This window comes from Tiliqua scincoides, chromosome 4, assembly GCF_035046505.1.
Source record: "Tiliqua scincoides isolate rTilSci1 chromosome 4, rTilSci1.hap2, whole genome shotgun sequence".
In the NCBI taxonomy this organism is placed as follows: Eukaryota; Metazoa; Chordata; class Lepidosauria; order Squamata; family Scincidae; genus Tiliqua; species Tiliqua scincoides.
Window position 1 is genome coordinate 75,874,048 of NC_089824.1, and position 22,224 is coordinate 75,896,271.

At 43.3% G+C, this 22,224-nt stretch overlaps 1 protein-coding gene across 1 annotated transcript in view; it reads left to right on the forward strand.

The window, feature by feature from the left end:
• Positions 1–561: 561 nt before the first annotated feature.
• JARID2 (jumonji and AT-rich interaction domain containing 2) overlaps positions 562–22,224 on the forward strand; it is a 217,727-nt gene continuing 196,064 nt past the window's right edge. The window contains exon 1 of the mRNA XM_066624063.1: positions 562–1,555. Coding sequence (XP_066480160.1) covers positions 1,511–1,555 — 45 coding nt within the window. The 5' untranslated portion in view covers positions 562–1,510. The remainder of the gene's footprint in view (positions 1,556–22,224) is intronic.

The window sequence follows — 22,224 nt, forward strand, 5'->3', positions numbered from 1 at the left end:
AAGTGTGCACAGGATTGCAGCCTCAGAACCCCACACTTTCCACCCCAAAGGGCTTCCTTTCCAAAATGCAATCAGAGGAAAGAAATAGGAAAGATAATAATAATAGCAGCAGCAGCAGCGCCCCCCCCCCCCGCACGCAGCACGCTCGTGCCTGCGCCCCCGGGACGGGCACCCAAAAAGGGGGCGGGGCCAGAGGTGAAAGAAAGGTGCCTCGAGGACAATCCCTCTCCCGGCACCCAATCACAGAGCCGCTGCCGCAGCTGCGCGCGCCGCGCCGCCTGGGATATGTAGTTTCTCCTTTCATTCTTGTAGCCATTTTGTGGTGGGGAAAACTACAACTTTTGCAGAGACCGAGGGCGATTCTGAAGGCGGCGGTAGCAGCAGCAGTACGAGCACCGCGCGGAGCCTGCTTCTTCCTTCAACTCCTGCTGCTGCGGCGCGCGTCCGGGGGGCTGGCCGGCCCTTGTGCAGCGGGGAGATGTAGCAGCAGGACCGGGCTGCGCTGGGCTCGCCAGGCGAGGGGGGAGGGCCGGGAGGAGGAGGAGGAGGAGGACAATTAAAGAGCTTTGCAGGCGCGGGGAGGAGACGGCGCTGGCGGCGTCGCGGGCTGCAGGGATCGTCCTCCGGTTCTTCCCCGGGACTCCGCGCTGGGGCGGCAGCAGCTGCGCCTGCGGTAGGAGAAGCCTCCAGGCGAGGACAGCGCACCCGAAGGCAGGCGCTTGCAGCGTGGATGGAGCCGGAGCGGGCTTCCTGCGGCTGGCTGGCACCACGTTGAGCACTAGGCTCAGCCCTAAGCCCTTTCTGCCCTCCCTTCTCTCCCCGCCCCCTCTATCTATATATATATCTCTATATGTATACATAATATAACATTAAAGAGAATCAGGCCATTTAAAGTTGCTGCTGGAGGAGCTGCTCCTCTCATTGGTTGGGGAGGGGGCAGAACTGGAGAAGCAGAGAGACTCCCACAGTGCCTGCAGCCTTCACTGCTTGCTGGCTGGCTGGCTGGCTGGAGTTGTCTGGGCTGCAGCTGGAGAAACGTGACTTCGAACCTTTTTCCCTTTGAAAATCCATCTCCCCCCTTATGAATTCTTTTTTGTTCCCTTCTCCTCCAAGATGTAAACTACACCTCGGACACTAAGGGCCTGCAGATCGCTTTTTGGTGGCTTGGCAAAAAAAAGGGGACATCAAGGGCGTCGTTTTGTGTGTATGTGTGTTTAAGGGCGTTCAGTTTCCATTATGAGTGTTTCTCTAAAGTGATTTTTTTGTTTGCTTTGCATTCGCTTCCCCCCCTTTTTTGACCCCCACCACCACCTCCCAAATATTTTGGATTTATTGCAAGGAGAATTTTGCATTGTGTGCGAAGAAAATCGGATTACAAGAAACCACAACAACAAAAAAGAAACACACACACACAAAAAGGATTTTCTTTTTCTTCTTCTTCCCCAATTGGTTGCGGCTTTTAATTCATGAAGCAGTTGTCCCCATTTGCAATCAGAATCTGGATATCAGAATGAGCAAAGAAAGACCCAAGAGGAATATAATTCAAAAAAAATACGTAAGTGGTTGTACACCAAATCCTTTATCTCTAATGTTGTTGTTATTACCATTATTTTGCATAAATGTCAAGTTTAAAGCTCACAGTGTGTTAAAAGAATGCCTTAAAAATGTTGGGGTGTTTTTTTTCCCCACTCTCCCTCCCCTTGGAATGGGGGGGGGGGGTGAGATCTCCCAAGCCGTTTTAAATGGCAAAGCCTGGTTGGAAAAAGGAGCTTGGTGCAGCTATACCTCCAAGTGAATAAATGTATTGACCTCAAATGACACAATCGTAATCTAGTTTTAGGAGATGAAAGGCAGGCAGCTCGGGGGGGCTGCTGCGATAATGCAGCCAAACTGCTTTCTGGAGCGCGTTTCCTAATGTTTCACTTCGCCTGCAAATGGCCACATTATTAGAACGTATATTTAAGGGGGGTGGGGGCTGGTGGCGAAGGTAGCCTGGTGGTTTCGTGCAAATGTGAACTTGAAATCTTCATGCCTGCTTATGGCGAGCTGGCTGCTGGTTCGACTCCCTTCTATCTCCCCCCCCCCCATCAGATCTCGTGTATATCTGATCATTTGCTTATCTGGCTTTCAATGGCACCGAACCAGTTGAGTGATCGTGTTACAAAGAAGGCATTTGCAGGGCCTGACTTTAACATTTGCGGGGGAGACTGTGGGCTGCTTGGGGTTCTGCTATCCCCCCCCCCCATCGAGGAATAGCTTTAGCATACAGGCCGTGCTTTTGAAACGAGAAGACCAAACCAGTTCTGGGTACTGCTGTGCACCTATTTCTCTTCCAGCCAGCCACTTGGGCTGCAATCCTGTGCATGCTTTCCAGGGAGCAAGCTCCATTGAACTCGGCGGGGCTTGCTTCTGAGTAGACATGCCTGGAATTGGGCTGTGTATCTCTTGCCACTTGAATAGAAATGGCTGGGATCGTGCCTCTTTCTCTGGCTGTAGCTTCGTTTTGGTTGGGATGTGCGGGGGGGGGGGGGGAGAGAAGCTATTTTAAGTTTGCAGCCACGGGGGCGTCTTAGCCCAATAGACCTACGTAGTGGTGACTTAGAAACTAAACCAGCCCCCGCTCTGAAAACACGAAGCGAGAAGGGGCTTTGATGCTGGCAAGAAAACCATTTGGAAGCTGTGAAGGTGGGGTGACCCACAAAGTTGTGTATACGCAAATACGGTCTGTCTGTCTCGTGGGGGACGTTCCTGTGGGGCGCCTGTAGTGGTGGGTCAGCTTTCAGATCCTGTCCTTTTAAAATAAATATTTTGTTAAAAATCCACAATACTTTGACGGACTCTTTGAACTGTTTTTGCTCCATATGTTTGAGGTGGGGGGGATGGGGAAACTTTCTGCCTTTCTGTGTAATGAACTTACGAGTTAAAAAGACATCCGCATTGCAGAGGAAACTCCGAATGTAAAGCAGCCTACTTTAAAGTGTTTGGCTCAGAAGAGGAATGTTGTGTAGGAAGTCTTCTGTCCATGAAGCAGGAGGGGATATGCATGTTTCCCGTGCAGTGAAACAAAGCACAGAGGGGGGTGGCTGGGTGGGGGGAGGTTGGGGGACGTGAAGAGCAGAACAAAAATCGCCCCAATCTGTGTTCAGCTGCTCTTCCACTTCTGCACCATTGAACAATGCAACTCTTGCCCACGCAGCTTGCTTGAAGAGAAATAGGAAGTAGTGTCCCTCCTGCCCTTTGGGAAGGGGGGACCACCAGGTCCTGTGTTCACACAAGTTGGGCTCATCATGCTGGAAAGGGGTAGGGCAGGTTGCAAGGGGTGGGTGGGTGGCGGGGAAAGAGGTGGACTGCTTTGCTATTGCAGAGAGCAAGCATGGCTGCTGCTGTGGGCCCTTTTGCTTCGGATACATCCTCTCTGCACGGTGGCAGCAACAGGTTAAGCGACGTGCCAGCCAGCCAGGCCCCGGGTTCCCGGCCAGTCAGCCCAGTCGGGGCCAGGTTCTTGTTGTGCTTGTGACGTCACAAAGGGAAGGGCCTGGGCTGGCTGGAATCTTCCTCTCCTCAACGTTCCAAATCCCCCTCCCACTGCTCTGACGTCAAGCACGAGGCGGGCTGTACAGACGTGGGAGGGGGGGTTTGAGTGCCTGTGTGTGTGTGAGAAAGGAAAAAGGACTGTTAAGGGGGACTTGCTGCTGCAAGGTAAGGATCCTGGCACCGATCAAGCGTCTCTGGCTGGCTAAGCAGGTGTAGCCAGTATGGGCATAACTCTGATGCTTCTCACCAGCCCTTTGTGCCCTGGCCTTACTCATCAGGAAAGGTGTGACCTGGTTTAGGTTAAGTATCCCTCTTAACAGACACTGCCCTTACCAGTGTAACTTTCTGGTTCAAACCCATTTCTGCCCAGCCTACAGGTGTACACATTTGTTGCGTACATGCATGTTAGGCAGGAATGGCTTAAAGGGAAGAAGGCTGATGACATGTTGCTATGCACTGATCCTTTGAGGAAAAGCTTTTAGCCCTACATCCTCCCTTATGGCCTTAACGGATGTTCACCATCAGAAAGGTGATCTTTCTGTTCGCCTCCCATGAATAGTGCAGTAGGATAGCAAAGAATTGTCTTTGGGGCTTGTGCGTCCAACCAGAGTTGGTGCTGCTGTGTGTTGGCCCCAAGTGTAATCATAGGTAGGTTCCAGTTACAGCTTTCTGAAATCTTCTGTCCTCATGTTTGCAGTGCATGGTAAATTGGATTCTTCACTCCTCCACATCTTCTATTTCCTTTCCGTTCATTTCCCAAAATAATGTTTAGTAAAAATTACTAGACTGTAGGTGCTTTGAAGGCCTCTCTGATATAAGTAAAAGTGGGAAATTTCCTCATGATTGCCAGATCAACAGCACAAGCCTATGTATATCTAAGTCCCACTGTGTTTAATGGGGCTTTCTCCCAGGAAAGGGTGTATAGCAGTGGTTCCCAAACTGTGAGCTGTGGCTCCCCCTGGGAGCCGCAGCAACCAGCCTGAGGAGCCATAGAATCCTCATGAAAAACACCATTACAATATATAGGATTGTAGCCCTAATGGGGAGCTGTGGCCAAAGGCCCAGTAGGTCAAGGGAGCCATCAGTCAAAGTTTGGGAATCACTGGTTATAGGATTGCAGGTTTAGTGGGTGATTACACCCACAGTTCACCCCACAACAGTAAGCGTAGTTGGATGTATGTGTATATCCATTAATGAGAAAATGCGAAGGAAAGGACACCCAAGAAATATTACAGTTTGAGCAGAACATTTTGTCTACAGTTGTGGCTGAACGTACAGTTCTGATAAGACATGCTTCTGAACTCGTGCCTCGCTATCTAGAATATCTTGGTATTCCTGTGTAACTAGTTTGTGGATTGGGCCTAAGCAATTATCTACTTACTCCCTGGCAAAATGTACTGATGAAATGTTCCTTTATTGCAGCTTGATCCACCTGATGTTCTGTATTGCTTCCTTTAACCAACTTGTTCATTATACTTTTTACAGTAAGTGTTCTTTTTGAAGTTGAAAGCTATCAGTGACTAGTTACAGGATGCTATGGATGATGGAGTGCACTTACCTGTATTGGGGGAAATGAAAACTGTGATGTTTCCTGCTGATGCAGAAATTAGAAACACAGTTGTGTAGAGGTTGCACAAGTAATCCAGAGCCTTCTGCTATAAGGCATTTTGGGGTTAAATATTAGCATTCATTTTAAAAGGAAATGTCATTATGATGATAGGTGTGAATGGTTCCTTAATGTCTGGCTTACAAATTTGCTGTTTTACAAATGGCAAAGTTTGTTTCAATTTGTAGTGTAAGGAATTCGAGTTGAAAGGAATAAACCATAAATGCAGTACCTGCATATATTTCTTCTTTCTTGATTTAAAGGCAGCTAATTAAGGGCCCAACCCTATCAAATTTTCCAGTGCTGTTGCAGCTGTGTCAGTGGGGCATGCACTGTGTCTTGTAGTGGGGCAGCAGTCACAGGGGCCCCCTTAAGGTATGGGAACATGTGTTCCCTTACCCCAGGGCTGCATTGTGGCTTCACTAGTGCTGGAAAATTGAATAGGATTGGGCCCTAAGACTAGTGACAGTATGTTGCTCGCATTTCCCCATATTGAAGTAGCAGCATTTTGGCTCAGACTTGAGAACTGACATTACTGAAGAAACATCATTTTAGAAGCCAAACTTTTCTTTAGTGTCTGAGAATGACTGAATTCAAGTGTCCCTGAAAGTCTAACCTCACTTTTGTAGGTACTTTCCCCAATATAGTATTACAAGAAAACTTAGCTGCAATTTAAAAAAAAACCAGCTTTCCATCTGTAGTTTAAGAAAACGCCTCTCACTGAATCTGAACTTATCTGAAAGCTGGTGTGATGTATTGGAACTCTTTTAGGGAGACTTGAGTTCAGATGCCAGCTCAGCCTGCATAATCTTAGGCCAAGCATCATTTGCATGTAGAAGGTCTGCTATTCAGGTCTCCATTTTAGTGGATGGCCAGTCTCCTAGGAACTGTAGAAACAAATGCCCCTTGGAAGCAGATAAACCTTCCAGGCACTGCTGCTGTCTGGAGACCCTGCTTCATCTAGGGATGACAACTGCCATTTCTGTGCATGGCCAACCCCCTAAGGCAGGGGTCTCTCTAACGTTTAGGCCAGAGGGCCACATCAAAATATCTGGCATGGTATCGAGGGCCAGAAAAATAAATAAATTTTAAATATAACATTTAAATAAATACATGAGAGAGCCTTAGAAAGCCTAAGGCCTTCAGATGGCCCAAAAAGTCACTTCTGGTTTTTCAGGAAAACCAGGAAGTGATATTTTTAGGCCTTCACAAGGCATTCTGAGGAGGAGCGGATGGCCTCCCTGGCCCTCAGAACACCCTCCAGATGCAACTGGAGCACTGGTCTGGTTATATTTGGTTGAATGGGCTAGAGGCTTGCAGGGGACCACAGGCTTGCTGCAGGCTGGACAGAGGTGTGTCATGGACCGCATCTAGCCCCTGGGTCAGGGTTTGGAGTCTCCTGCCCTAAGGACTGCAGAGATGCTTGCAGTGTATGCAAACTGCACTGCTGCTGGAGTTGTCTACTGTAGAAATGTAACATTTTTTAAATAAAAACCTGTTTTTTAACCCCTTTCCAAAGTGCAAACTGCTCCTTGGATGTAATGGACCGACAGATTGCTTTAGTGACTTGGAAAAGAAAAAAATGGGACATCAGGAGTGTTGTATAAATGCGTTTGGATCATAAAATTTTTCCCTGTGAATGTTTCACTATAGTGATTTTTTTGGTTAGCTTTACATTTGTCTTTTTTAATCCTGCCCCTCAACATTTTTTGATTTATTGCAAGGAGAATTGCATTGTGTACAGAGACAATTGGATTGCAAGAAACTGCAACAAGGAAGGATTCCATACTGTGTGATCAGTATGAACAAAGAGAGACCCAAGAGGAATATAGTTCAAAAAAGATATGTAAGTGGCTATACTGAATCATTTATCTCTTTGATTGTTGGGGATAGAGGTCTGTGAATGTCAGGTTTATAGTTAGTGGTGAGTTTAAAGAGGACCTAAAAACAGGATGACCAGATGTCCTCTTTTTCTAGGACATGTCCTCTTTCTCAGTCTTATGTCTGGGGAAAGACCTTAAATGTCTCCCTGTGAGTGGGCCCCTGCAGACAACACATAGCTGTCGTGTAATCAATAAGTTAAATGTAATAAATTACTTTAAAATATTTACATTTAGTAATAAGTAATATAGTTGTAAATTTAACACACGAAATCAATACACCAGTGCTTTTAGCTTTTATTTTGCCGTGTCCTACATTTTTCTTGGGTGTCCTACATTTTGGGGTTCTGTCTTCTTTTGCAGTTATGACATCTGGTCACCCTGCCTAAAAAGGCTGGGTTTGTATATAATCTCCTGAACATGTGAACTGCTGTGTTGGCAAATATGTAATGCTGGAATTGTTGTTCAGGACTGGATACCTGGCCCCTCAGCAAAATACTTTATGGTGCCACTTGTTGTAATGGCTTTTGCAGGTGCTCCTACACTTTCAGTGTAGGATACAATGGCTGAAGGCCATGTGGCAAAATACGACTGTGGCAGAAACTGAACCCAGATCCAGGCCTGACATGGTCCATTTGGTGAAGCTGGTTCTTATGATTTGGTATTTTTTGCATCTCTTCAGTCTATGGAGCAGGGGAAAAAAAATCATGTGTACTGGTAGCCAGGTCCTTTGTAGCTGGGACTTATGAATTTGCTAAGGTTAAATAGAGTTTTTATAATGCTTTAGAAATTTTGTGATGCTTAATGGGCTGCATTGTAATCTACAGTGATCTGTTGGGATAGGGCAGGATAGCAAATATTAAATTTAAAATGATTGCCTGAAGACAGTTCCTTCAGACTAGACTGCAGCCTTCAGGTGTAGAAAAATAATAATTTGAACGTGTCCTACCTTATGTAAACTCCAAAGGAAAATGTAATGTAGGTGGAATGAACTCATGGAAGTTAGACAGGACAACTAAGACTGTGGCTTTCCATGTACATACCCGACAGTAAGTTATGTTGAACTTAATGGACCTTGCTTCCTGGAAGACAAGCCTAGGATTGTACTGTGCAAGTGTTGCACACTTGGCTTAAGCACCTGAAAGCCCCAACTCTGCTTATTCACTTAAATGCTGGAACAAAGTCTTGATCTGTCAGTTTTTAATTGAAGTGTACACTATTGTTCTTGTTCTTGGAAAAGTCAGGAAGCCCATCTTGCATGCAGCATGTTAAGTACAAAATAAATGCATGGGAATGTGTTTTGAAATTAGCCCAGATCCATCAACCATATAACAACTATGACCAAAGTCTGGTTTTTATCTTCACTTGGCCTGTGTCTGCTAAGTGAGATTCAGCCTGTTCTTATCATGATGGCATAGGCTGGGAAAATAAATTGTGTAATTGGGTTCAGTCTTGGCTTTTGAATGTGATTATATAATTTTGAGGACTGAGCTAGGTTTTGTTTTGGAGACTGTTTGGAAGCTGTGGCTGGTGCTGAAAGCAGTGGTTTGCCTCTTGAAAGAGCTAATCTGGGAACACCCTTTAGCTATGCTCTGTAGTCTGCAAAACTCTCAACAGTTTGGGCCATACATAGTGTCTATATCCTATCATAATTCCTAAGTTTGTCTCAAAGTACTGTACCTCTTTGATAATACCATTGCTGTACAATATTGGATTTGAATTTCAAAGAGGCAAACTCACAAAGTATGCTGTAGTTAAGAAATGTCCCTGGTACTTCCCTGGGTCTCTAGCCTTGATGGATTTCAGGATCAGTAGGAGATCTTTCTGTTCAAGCCTTTTGCTGGACATGATGGAGGATCTTTTTATTTGTTCAGTGGACAAAATTTAGTGGAGTTGGACTAAGAAGACCTGGATCCAAATTCCCACACAGGTTTGGAGTTTATTAGTTGGCCTTTGGGCATATGCTCTCTCTGCACTCCACCCTCTTTCATAGGGCTGTTGAGAATAAAATGGGATGATTTCCTTGGAGGAAGGGCATGATACAAATATGAAAAATAAAAGTAATTTGAATAAGTTGTCGTCAGCACTGTGTCTCCGTGATGGGCTGGAATATTTATTTAAAACATTTATGTTCCACCACTCCCTCCCTATTGCAAATTCCCAAAGGAGTTTACCATATGTAACTTTTTTTTTTTACGTATTGTAAGTAAAAGGGGGGGGGTTTGAGTGGGTAAGCAGGCACCTCTGTGTTCACCACAGTGCAGTAGGCTTTTCCATGAGAGGCAAGGGTCAGAGTTGAGCTTAAACTTTAAAAGTTACACTGGCGTGGTTTAATATATTATAAAAAAAATTTATTCTGTAGTAACTGACCATTTGGTATGGTGGCTTACATCTATGTCCTGCTCTTCTGCCAAGTAGCTAAAAGTAGAGTAAACGTGTCATGCAAGATTGTTAGTGCCAAGCAATCACCCCCTTCCCATCCCCTCCTCTTTCAATCGGTTTAACGTGTAGCTTGGTGTGACCAGACCTGGTAGATCTAGTCTGCTGCCCCTAGCCCAAGAGATCTGGTTCTCAGAGGTGTTCCTTGGGCAAACCCTTCTCCAAGAATGCTATGCAGGATTGCAGAATGTTCTCACTCTCCCAGTAATACACTCTGACAAGTCCACTGATTCCAGAACAGGCAAAAAGGTTTATTTAACAGGTGAGGGGAAAAAAAACAGGCTTGAGTCCTTACCAATAAAAAAGCCTCTAAATGGGGCTGGCTCTGCAGGAAAACCTCCATGCAGGCTGAGTTTGGATCTCTACTTGGGCTAGGGTAAGCTAAGGCAACAAAGAATTCCCAGCTTCTGGATGGAGAAGAACAAACTAACACAATGTGACTAGCTTATTTTTGGTCCCTGCTCTATTTCCCCAGCAGCCTTTACTCTGCCAGAGAGGCTCTCCCTGTCCTGCCCAGTCTCAAGCATGTAGCAGAAGAGAGACAGAGAGAATCTCTCAGGCCTAGAGATTTTTCTTCCTACTTTCCCAGCCCTCCAGTTGGCTTGTTCCCCCTTTTGAGCCCGAAGACATTAGAGAATCCTCCACAGCAAACATAACTGGTCTTGCAATGGTGAATTTTGGACTTCATTGGTCGTAATTGGTGAGGGCAGATCGGCTGTTTAAATTCTCAATGCTCATCAATGGGAGGAACTTCTATAATAGCTACACAGCAAGGTGGGGTCATTTCACAACCTATAGGAAAGCATACCTACCTTGGCTACAGAAAAGAGAGACGTTCCTTTTACAGCAACACAGTAAGTAGGAAATGAAACCTGAAATCCAGGTCATCCAGCATCTGCTTTGTTTGCAGAACATCCCAGGTTTGCCAATCCCTGGCGACTCCATGTAGTTTTGGAGACAACTCGTCTGAAACTCCGAAACTTTGGTAAATGTTAACATTCTCAGACAAATCCTACAGGTATCAATTTCCCCAGTTGTTGGACATACACCTGTGGATTCTGGCACTATTCTAACCCAGTTAGCATGCACTGGTACAGGTATTTCTTTTTGGATGTTTGTCAGACAAGGTTTTGTAATCCCAGTGTTCCCGCCCTGAATGACGACATTCATCAGATTTTGAACACCCAGTGCTTTCTTGCAGTATTTTGTTGTTGTTTGTGACTTTACTGCTCTTAATTGGAAGCTGCCTTGTAAAGATTTTATCTCAAAGGTGAGGTATCACTGCATAAACTAAGTGAAACATTTCAACTACTGTAATCTTCCTCAGCACCAGATTAAAAAACAAAGCAGAAAATAAGCAAACTGGAATAAAAGGAGTACAATATATAAACAGGGTGAACCGAAACATAGCGCAAACATATTCCCCTGGTCACTAATTGGCTAACTCACCATTCCAGGAGCTCATCTCAGTTGACTGTGAATAGCCAGGAAACCAGTATTTATTGAACCCTGCAGTCATGAGCTCCTGCAGTCCCATGAAGTGATGTTTCCTATTTACTTCTGCAGGAGGCTTCATAAACAATGTCTAGGGAAGGTCTCTAACATCTGTATACTGGTTATCTACTGGAAAAGTCTGGTGGTGGTTTTGAGTTCATGCCTAAACCTTTCTAGTTCATGCAGTCTGCAGTGGCATACAGCTCTAGCTATTGGGAAGTACTGTACTAGGACTGAGGCTGGTTGCAAAGACCCCAGGGTTGCATCCTTGGTTGGGATTCCTAATTTTCCCAAGAGGTCAGGACCTTCACTTTTTATACTACACCAGGGAGAAGTCCCAGCACCACTTTGGAGAGAGAACGATGCTTTTGGAATTGCTGATGCCTCATGTTCCCATAATGCAAGTCTAATAAGAGCAGCGGTGTCCAGGATGAGAAACACTTTTTATATAAAGGATGACCTTAATCCCCTAGTGTCCCTTATCTCAGCTTTTCTAGAGATAAGAAACAAGTTATTTCACTTGCAATTCTGGACGGAAGAGAGGCAGCAAATAATGTCCTGACATTTTCCTCCTTACAGCTCCTACAAGAGCAACATGTACGTGTCTGTATAGATGCTTATGTAGACCTATAGAACATACCCGGGGAATTGCTTTGAATCCTAGTTATTGATTCATTGTGGAGCTTTCAGAAAAGTCGCCTTTTCTCAGCTTCTGTTACTTTTCTGAATCGTGGAAATACTTTTTTTTTTTTTAATCTGCTATTGGTGGTTAAGGCAAGAGGATGGTGAAACATTTGCATAGAAAATAAGTAAAGGCAAACGTACTTCACTGAAACGCAGCTTGTCTCCATTATTGCACTTACCCTTGCAATGTGCAGTCCCAGGGTCAGTGTTGCGTATCGTAGGTCAAACTCACAATTGTTGCAATAAAGTAGTGAAGTCCATTAGGCTTGTACATAAGAACAGCCCCACTGGATCAGGCCATAGGCCCATCTAGTCCAGCTTCCTGTATCTCACAGCGGCCCACCAAATGCCCCAGGGAGCACACCAGATAACAAGAGACCTCATCCTGGTGCCCTCCCCTACATCTGGCATTCTGACTTAACCCATTACTAAAATTAGGAGGTTGCACATACACATCATGGCTTGTACCCCATAATGGATTTTTCCTCCAGAAACTTGTCCAATCCCCTTTTAAAGGCGTCTAGGCTAGACGCCAGCACCACATCCTGTGGCAAGGAGTTCCACAGACCGACCACACGCTGAGTAAAGAAATATTTTCTTTTGTCTGTCCTAACCCGCCCAACACTCAATTTTAGTGGATGTCCCCTGGTTCTGGTATTATGTGAGAGTGTAAAGAGCATCTCCCTATCCACTCTGTCCACCCCCTGCATAATTTTGTATGTCTCAATCATGTCCCCCCTCAGGCGTCTCTTTTCTAGGCTGAAGAGGCCCAAACACCGCAGCCTTTCCTCGTAAGGAAGGTGCCCCAGCCCCGTAATCATCTTAGTTGCTCTCTTTTGCACCTTTTCCATTTCCACTATGTCTTTTTTGAGATGCGGCGACCAGAACTGGACACAATACTCCAGGTGTGGCCTTACCATCGATTTGTACAACGGCATTATAATACTAACCGTTTTGTTCTCAATACCCTTCCTAATGATCCCAACCATAGAATTGGCCTTCTTCACTGCCGCCGCACATTGGGTCGACACTTTCATCGACCTGTCCACCACCACCCCAAGATCTCTCTCCTGATCTGTCACAGACAGCTCAGAACCCATCAACCTATATCTAAAGTTTTGATTTTTTGCCCCAATGTGCATGACTTTACACTTACTGACACTGAAGCGCATCTGCCATTTTGCTGCCCATTCTGCCAGTCTGGAGAGATCCTTCTGGAGCTCCTCACAATCACTTCTGGTCTTCACCACTCGGAAAAGTTTGGTGTCGTCTGCAAACTTAGCCACTTCACTGCTCAACCCTGTCTCCAGGTCATTTATGAAGAGGTTGAAAAGCACCGGTCCCAGGACAGATCCTTGGGGCACACCGCTTTTCACCTCTCTCCATTGTGAAAATTGCCCATTGACACCCACTCTCTGCTTCCTGGCCTCCAACCAGTTCTCAATCCACGAGAGGACCTGTCCTCTAATTCCCTGACTGTGGAGTTTTTTCAGTAGTCTTTGGTGAGGGACCGTGTCAAATGCCTTCTGAAAGTCCAGATATATGATGTCCACGGGTTCTCCCGCATCCACATGCCTGTTGACCTTTTCAAAGAATTCTATAAGGTTCGTGAGGCAAGACTTACCCTTACAGAAGCCATGCTGACTCTCCCTCAGCAAGGCCTGTTTGTCTATGTGTTTTGAGATCCTATCTTTGATGAGGCATTTCACCATCTTACCCGGTATGGATGTTGTAAGATGGCCTATGTGAATTGAGGGTGCATGTGAGAACTCTTTCTAGCTCCCTCTGAATGGGTGGATGGATTAAAAAAAAAATCATCATCATTGTGAAGCTGCCATTGGTCCAACTGGCAGCATGTCCCTAACTTTTAAGATAGGGTCTCTCCCAGCCCTACACAGAAATTGTTAGGGGTTGGAACTTGGAACATTCTGCAAGCAAAACAAGTGGTGTTGTTTTTCAGCTGTTTCTGTTCTCCACTCCCCTCCACCTCCAACATTAACAAGCAGAGGTTCCTTAACAGAGAGTTCACTATGAACAGTCTTAGCTAGAATGTTTGAAAGCTTGTGTTACTCTAGTATATTGACCATTTTCTTTTGCCTTTGGATAACAGCTTGATTGAGGCTGCCAATAAGGGATGTAGTGTTTTCTAGGCTTTGAGCATTCCACATATTTGCAGTACACTTTAAAAAATGAGTTTTGCAGTTAATAGCAGCACATCAAGGCTGCTGCAAATGCATCATAATTTTACTGTGTTTGGGGTTATTTTGCTGCTTCAGTTGGCTACAATCCAGATTGGATGTGTTTAAACCCATTGAAATCAATGGACTTAAGCACGTCTTACTCTTGAAATGCATTCCTTTCGCCCACCTCCTAACATAAACTGCTTCCAGTCTGCTTTCCCTTAGCAGATTTCAGTGTATTGATCTGCTACATATATTGTATACACTTCCTTGCTTTCTTACGATAAAGTGGCTGAGTTTAGTTACCCTGTTCCAGTCTGAAATCATGGTTTTTTGGATTAGGGATGAGTTCTACCCCTTCCTGTGTCTGGCTTCTTAGAAGACTCTCTGGTTTGTTGAACCTCCGTTTATTATGATGTTAAAACTGGGCAACTGTAGTCTGCTGGCTTTCTATAAACCAGGATTGCACACCATCATTTGATCCTAGTTTGTAGGGAGCACCACAAACGACAGTTTTCTGGTTCAGATATAACAATTAACAGTGGCTTGGCAAGGCAGATCTTCTTCTGTGAAGCTGAGCATGAGGAGAGGAGGCTTTTCTCCAGCTTGTTCCCATTCTTATTAAATTATTGTTTGTTGGACTGCGGGTGTCATGTTTGAACTGGGCAGGTTTATGTAAAATGTATTGTAGAATGCACGTAGAATGTTATAGGTGTTCTTGCACCAGGCACGTTTTTTTTGGCAAGTGATGGTAAACACAACAAATCGACATATTCGATCCTTCCTTACTGTTTACATAAATAGGTGCAATTTGTGCTCTTAAAACTTGATGGTGACAACTTCCAGAGGGGTAGCCATGTTGATCTTTTGCAGCAAACCGATAGTTTTATGGCACCCAACAGTAAACTTGATAGAATCTAACATTATACAAAGCTTTTCAACAAAAAGGAGTTCACAGAGCAGTTTACGTAGCAAAATAAATCAGTAAATGGTTCTCTCTACCCAAAAGGCTTTTGTGAAAAACCATCCCTTTGTATCAGAGAGGAAGAGAGAGTTACAGTACTTTGTTAGATCAGTTGTTTTTAAATCAGTGAGAGGCCTGCCATTTAATTTCATTTTGCCCCTGGTGATACAAAACTGCCTGAAGAGAGAAGGCCCTTGTAGCCAGCTCCTTCTTTCTTACCTTGAGAAGGCATTTATCATGTGCTTCTGAACTCTAGGGATTGTATGTCTATGCTCTTAATTTTAATTGCCTTATCTCCCAGTGTCTCTTGCAAATCTAATTAGATTTCAAAGAAACAGCTATAGTTGACATGTTTTGGAGGTGAAGTTGAACTTGATTTAAGCAATCTATAGCCACTGGATGATCAGGAGATCCTTATATTTAGTCCTGAGCTACATCATATATTGTGTTTGGCATTGAAAGCCAAAGCTTACAGCTATGGAGAGCAGTAAGTATGACTTTTGAGTCTCTTGTACGTGCCAAGGCAATTAACTTTGTTGAACTGGAGCAATGCAGAAAATTTAGGACTGCTCATATTTCTGTGTCTGCGACATGGAGCTCAAGCCAAGTTTTAGCTTGCAAGAGTCCTACTCAAATTAAAACAGTGTAGTCTGAGATTGGTTTTTAAATGGTTTAACAGCTAGACCTGTAACTTTCAAGTGTCCTTTTCTTTTGGCTGAATGACTGCAAGTTTATGAATTCTTATCTGAAAGTTTCTGTTGGTATTTGTGAAGCTGAAGGTGGTGGTGTTTGAGGATGAATGGTATTCTATATAGTAGAAGACCTATAATGATGTGTTGGTGACAGGTAAACTGCTTCCTTAAATATTTGCAAGGTAAAGTTTCACTACCTCTTTAGAAGCAATTGCAGAACCAGGGTCTTGAGCGAAACAAGTTTTACTTGCATGTAAGTGTATTGAATTAGCAAGGTGTAAGTGTATTTCATTCGTCAAAGAGATGAATGAAATTTATTTAGGTGTTTTCATGCAAGACTGAGTCCTGTTAAGTGAAGCTGTTGAGGGGTGATGCTAGTGTGGAGTGCTACAAAATGAGCCAGCAGCAACTGATCTCTTTTAAATGATGGTGTTGGCTTCATCTTAATTTCTCATATTGCTGCAATATTTCTTTGCACGGGGTCCAAAAACTGCTATGCTGTTCACTACTAACTTATCACGAGCTCGGTTGCCAGGGGAATAAGGTCGTGACCATGGCTTAGAAATGCAGAAGGAGCCTGCTGTCCTAGGAAAGAGCAAGCATGGGGGGGGGTCCAGCTTTAGAACATGAAGGGGTGGAGAGATGCCCATGTGCTCCTCTACTTCCTTTTTGGGTAGCTTCCTGGGATTACCTGGTGATTCTCCTTCCATCAGGAGGCCAGATGGTCAACCTTTGGTCAACCTGTGCTGCATCATTATGTGCTGGCAGCAGGGCTGTTACATCCGGCCACCCAGAATGCAGGCTCTCTTCACTCTCCCTCCTTCCAAGACAATGGTGGCACTAATTAGATAGCGCTGAGCCACTTGGGCGGCTGGCATTGAGTGGCTTCTTGTGGTCCTTGGTCATGTTAGTGCTGAAGAAAGTGCAGTCAGGCCCTGTCTGGGGCTGACTAGACATGGGGTTTTCCCCTGGTCTGGTGGCACTCCCAGACAGCCCTTTCTTGATCTTATCCATTTGTACTGGTATGCCATCATACAAGCAAATGTGTTTCTTATAAAAGTAGTTTATAACCATTCCGGCATTTAAATTTTTGAAGAACTCCTACTCTTTAATAAAGTACCATAGAAGCAAAATGCAAGTTAGCAAGTATTTTTGCAGCTGTCTTAACGCGTCGCTCCAAGCGTCTTTGTTTTTTCTGGAATAAAGGATTTGTAAGAGGTGTGGTTTGGTTTCTGTTTTACTTCCTTGCCTCAAATTTCAGCAGTCTGTACAGGGCAGCACATGAATGGATTTTTTTTTGCTTTTTCATTTATATTTGTAGATAGCGGAGCGCTTTCACACGTTTGAGAAGTGACTCACTTTTAATATGTGAAATATCGCATTAAGATTTTGCATCCTGCTGAAAAATGCAGTTAGTGAGTCAGCTCTTGCTCTTCAGTGCTTGCTGTCTACATTGACAAAAATTGCAAATGAAAGGAACAGCAAAAAGACAGGGATGCATCCGGTGACCTGATCGGTTTCTAAAACAACAGAGTCCTGTGCCACCTTCAACACTGAGCTTTATTGTGGCTCATTTTATTATTTATGAAGATATTTATATCCTGCTTGCAGTACTAGACTTATTAAATTTTAGAATGAATTAAAGTGAAGCAATATAAAAAAGTTAGATTACTGATAATCCAAAATGATAGCACTTTCACACGGGGAGTCGACTAAAACCTGCAGGCCGAAAGCTTAACTGAGAAGGGTGGCGAAAAAATGCACCAGAGGGGGAACAGTGCTCCAAATTTTCCTGCAGTCTCCTGGATGCTTTGAAGACTATTGAGATGAGTTAAGGGTTAGTTAGCAGGGTGCTGTAGGACAAATCTTGTGCCCAAGGGTGACTGAGTTTCATCTTTTACTTGGAGTTCTGTAAAAATGCAGAGCTAGTCCAACATTTAGGAAAGCTCAATTCAACATTTGATTTGAAAGAAGCAACAGTAGCCTGATTCTCATGTCACATTTTCATTTTATTACGTAAGCTGTTTTGTGAACTTTTCTTGAATATAAATTTAAAAAAATAAACCAACATTTTTAGTAATGTTTCTGGGGGATGGAGAAGACATGTCTTTCCTGAATTCTTCTTTGCAGAGGCAAAAATATTTTGATTAGCGAACAGCCGAGACAGTTCTGTATTCCTGTATCTAGAATTAACTAGATTTCCTCTCTTCATAGGACTGACTCTTCTTTGTGTTTCCCTTAAGAGTTTGGCAGACAACGAAAATCTTAACCACAATCCCTGGTTTACTCTGTGCCTTTATAGTTACAGTTCAATTGGAAAGATTCCTTAGATGTGGATTTGTGCTTCCTTCCTTTTACCTCGGGCCTCCTGGTTTGTGGCTTTTTGCTCCTTTCCCACCCCCTGCATAGAAGAAAAACCTTGTTGAAAAAGCTTGGAAAGATTAGCCATTTTGGGAAGCCTAATAGATCCAGTATTAAAATCTTCAGTCATAATTTTGCTGTATGTACATGTTTCAAACATGCCTCAAATCCTGCTAATAAAAATGGAGGCCCCTCAGACTATCAGTCCAAAGCCCTAGAGGAGTACAAGCCAAACTCGGCTTGTGAGCTTTTTGGAGACACTTGTTTAGATACTATATACGACTGCTTAGATTATGTTTTGGTATTATATGGGACTAATTGGACCCTTGGTATGATCTTGCTGGGCTTTTATTCTTATGACCTGTTGTACATCCCAATGCAGATGGTTCTTGACTTGTCACAGATTGACTTACATTGATCTATATTTATAGCAGTCATAAATTATCACCCATGTTCTTTCTACTTAAGGTGCTCAGCCGAACATTTGCATCACTGCTTATAATTTGTCTCTGGTTGCCAGAGAGTTCAAGATCGAGGTGATGTATCACTGTTGATGTGGAGATGGTTGCCCAGCTGCAGCTAGAACTTGAAGCAGATGTTCTTCCTTGCCCTTCACTCCCAGGAACATACTAGGGAAGATCTTGTTTATCTCTAGGAGCAAAGGGAGGGTGGAACCAGTACATGACAACCAGTACATCGGTATGGATGTACATGCAAGGAACCAGTGCATTCAGGTTTCCTGTATTTAGTCCATCTTGATGAAGGGCTGTGCGCCCGCGTGCGTGTATGCGTGTATTTTCTTTTTGCTAACTTTCTTTTTGGTAACTTTAAGTACCATAGACTGGAAGTTAATCAAATGGAATAAAATAGCAACATGCTTTCTGCCTCTGGAGGGTTACTGTTTTCCTGATGGTTGTTTCATATTAAAGCTGAAGCTGGAACGTCTGGCTGTAGCTCCAAGTACTTCCAAGGAAACATGTGAAATGATTGGTGAGAACAGTACCAGGTTAGGGTGCAACAGCTTTACTCCTTTGAGGATCACAGGCAGAACTACATATTGCTGGTGTGTGTGCAGTGTGACAAAACTCTGATAGCGGCTTCTTAGGGAAATGCAGTTAAGCAGGGAGGCATTTTGGAATGGAGAAGAGGCTATAGGGGAGCAGGAAAATATTGTTCTTTTCTTCCACGTGCATAGCAATTTTCTAGATGCACCTCTGCATTAAATAGCTTGTTACACCATCTCTTATGAGAAGGAAAATATTTGCTTATTCGTTCATGCCACCCTGCGTGCCTGTGCACAATGCATGTACAGTGTACTGTTTATCTTTTAGTTTTAGAGAATCTACACTAGCAGAAGGAAAGGAGTATAGAGAATATAATGGCTAAACCTTGCAAAAAGGATCCCCTTCAATGTAACTGCCAGCTCTTTCCTTTCCACTGTGCACAGGGGCCTGAAATTCTTCTCTTGCAGAATACATAAAATGAGCTGATCTTGTTGGAGGCGGCTCACTGCTCCATGGCTTTTCTTGCCAAAACAATTCCAGAAAATCAGTGTTGTATAGATGTGACCTTTTGCAACAACCCCTTTTCTGGTCTTTGTTTTTGTGTTGGTAACATTAAAAGTTCCTTCTACACAAGCTTCTCTTTATGAACTAGAATGTCAGTGAAATGGGGTCAGAGTTTCTTTGCTTTTTGAAATCCTTTTCACTTGATTGAGGTGTCCTGCCTCGCATTTTCTGTATTTGATGCCTAAAATGTGCAATTTGTTAACCCAGGCAGTACTGTAAAGAAAATGTATTAAAAATGCTTATGGGAGCTAATTTTACAGGGTGTAGCACTCTCTCTTGATGTCACGTGGAATATTCTGCAATAATGCCTAGGTTAACAATGATAGTCTTGCTGAATTGTGGAGAAAAAAAGAAGGCTTCTGTTCAGACCCAGCTGGATTTCAGGCTTAATCATTGCTCTATGGGATCACCACAGCTGCTATGGGGGCCTTTACAAATGTAAAAAAGCTGTCAGTGTTTGTTTTATCCGATGCATAAGCGATGAAGCCAAGTTGAGGAATCCATTCCAACTTGCAGTGTATATGCTGTAAATGTTGTTGTTGCTGTTTTTTTAATAGCGTGACTTTTTTAATTTTGAACTTTAAAATAACTTGACACACCAGTGTGCCTTGAACTGGGGGGGGGGCAATCTTGGGGAAGGAATAAGACATCTTTAATAACAACTTCTGTCCTGCCGATGGCTTCCTTGAATATCAGTTTAAGATGTCCCTATTTCTGCTCAGTTTTCACGTACCACAGTTATGTTAATGGTTGTAAACTGGCATAAAATGATCTTGGAAGAGATTGAAATTAGTGCATGTCACCAAAGGAAAAACTGTCTTTAATAATCATATATTGCCTTGCTTGTTTTTATTAATCCTTTTTCTACCCAAGTTAGCCTTGAGCATAAATGTAGATTACTGACCTAAAAGCCTTCCTTGTCATTTTTCCAAAGAATTCTGAGAATTATAGTTCTGTAGGGCAAGCTACATTGAATAACATTATCAGCTCCATCAAAATATTATAATGAAAGAAGCTGTGCTGGCACAATATACAGCGAGTGGGCTATCTTCCAGATGTTTCTGAAGACACATGGAAGCAAGTAAGAGTTCTGTATTGATGCTGTTAGTTTTGTGTGTGTGTATTGGGGTCGTTTTGTACATAAAAAAACTGCATGCAATTTGTTCCAGTGTCTGCTGGACAGAAACGCTTTACCAGTAACATTGGTGGCTTTGGATTTTCCTTTAGAAATCAATTTGACCAGTTTCTTTCTCTACTTTTCCCTTCTGCTTGCCAAAGACTAAATAGAGCTCCTTCCAGCCAATTAAGGAATAACACTGATTCATTTCACAGGTTGCTGCTTAACAATGCAAGTCATAGCATTTCACTTGGGGCTGAGATTTTTGCCTCTGCATGACTCCCAGTCTTTTTTGCTCCAGAAATACTGGGACTATTGCCTGGAGTCCTCTGCACCATGTGCCAGGCTACTGTGTCATATATTTACAATATCATTCCTTGTCCATTTTCCAGTTTTCTGGTCTTCCCTTGGCTATTAATACAGCAACTTTTATTTTTAGTTTGCATCTAAACTGGTAGCTGCATTACAAGGCCAGGTGTGGGCCATCCCTGGATATATTTTTTTCCCCCCAAATCCAGAGTTTATTACTGTTTTGGATTTCATTGCCTATAAGCCTGTCTTTAAAACTGAATAGTAATTTTGATATAGTGTGTAGGTTATAAGTGGGAAATAAGCCTCCAGATGTTGAAAATTATGGCCCCAGGGTGCAGTCCAGGGAAAGCAAGGTATATCTAAATCTGCAGTCCTGGATACACTTGGGCTGCTTAAATCCCACTGAGTTCAGTGGGATTTAAGCAACCTAATTCTGTGTGTAGGATTTCAGCCTTAGAATCAGTGGAGCTTAACTGTGTAGTCTATTTCTCTGGGTTATTCCTCCAATCTCAGCTACTTATGCTTGTTCACAAGCCAGTAAATCAGTCATGTTTACATTCTGGGAGAACGTAATCTTTAATTTGAGCTGAAAATTACATAGTTTGGGTTTGTGATTAAGGGAATTTTTTTTTTTTCAGTTTCTCAGTTATACAAGGAAAGGTTACCTCACTTTGAATTTCTGCAAGGGTGCAAGTATCACATTTGCAGCTCATTGTAATCTCAGGCTAATAATAAATGCTACACCTTGCAAATTGATCACTGATACAATCTTGGATGCCCAGAGCATCATCCATGATAGTCCCTCCAGTGGAAACTGGGAAAATTAAAAGACTTGGAATGTGACTTGTCTCTAATATCTTTTACATTAGTATTGAACAAGGTGCAAGTGAAGATTGGGAATTTATTTTTTCTTTTGATTTATGAGGATTCTGTCTTCTCTTCCCCCCCCTTTTTAACATCAACACTCAGCATACATAAAAGACAGCAAAAAATAAAAACCAAATTGGTCTGTACAACTTATAGTGCCAGGTACTGATTTTCTTTTTTTGCTGTTCTAAAATATTTTAGAAGTACAAGTAGATTACCCCTTATCTGGACATCCAAAATCCAGACTAATTCTGAAATCCCAACATTTTTTGTCCAACATCTTTTTTTAAACTGCATATTGTTAACAGTAGAAGATCTTGTGCTCATTCGCACATACAGTGCATGTACAGGCTGTAAGTTCTATTCTCTACTCTGTGGTGTGTGCCTGAATAGACATTATTGAAAAATGTCAAAGAGGCTATCCAATATCCATATAGGTAAAAGCAAAAAGATGCATTTCTCATGATGTATTTATTTCAAAATCTGGACACATCCGGAATCCAAACACCTTCCCATCCCAAGCAGT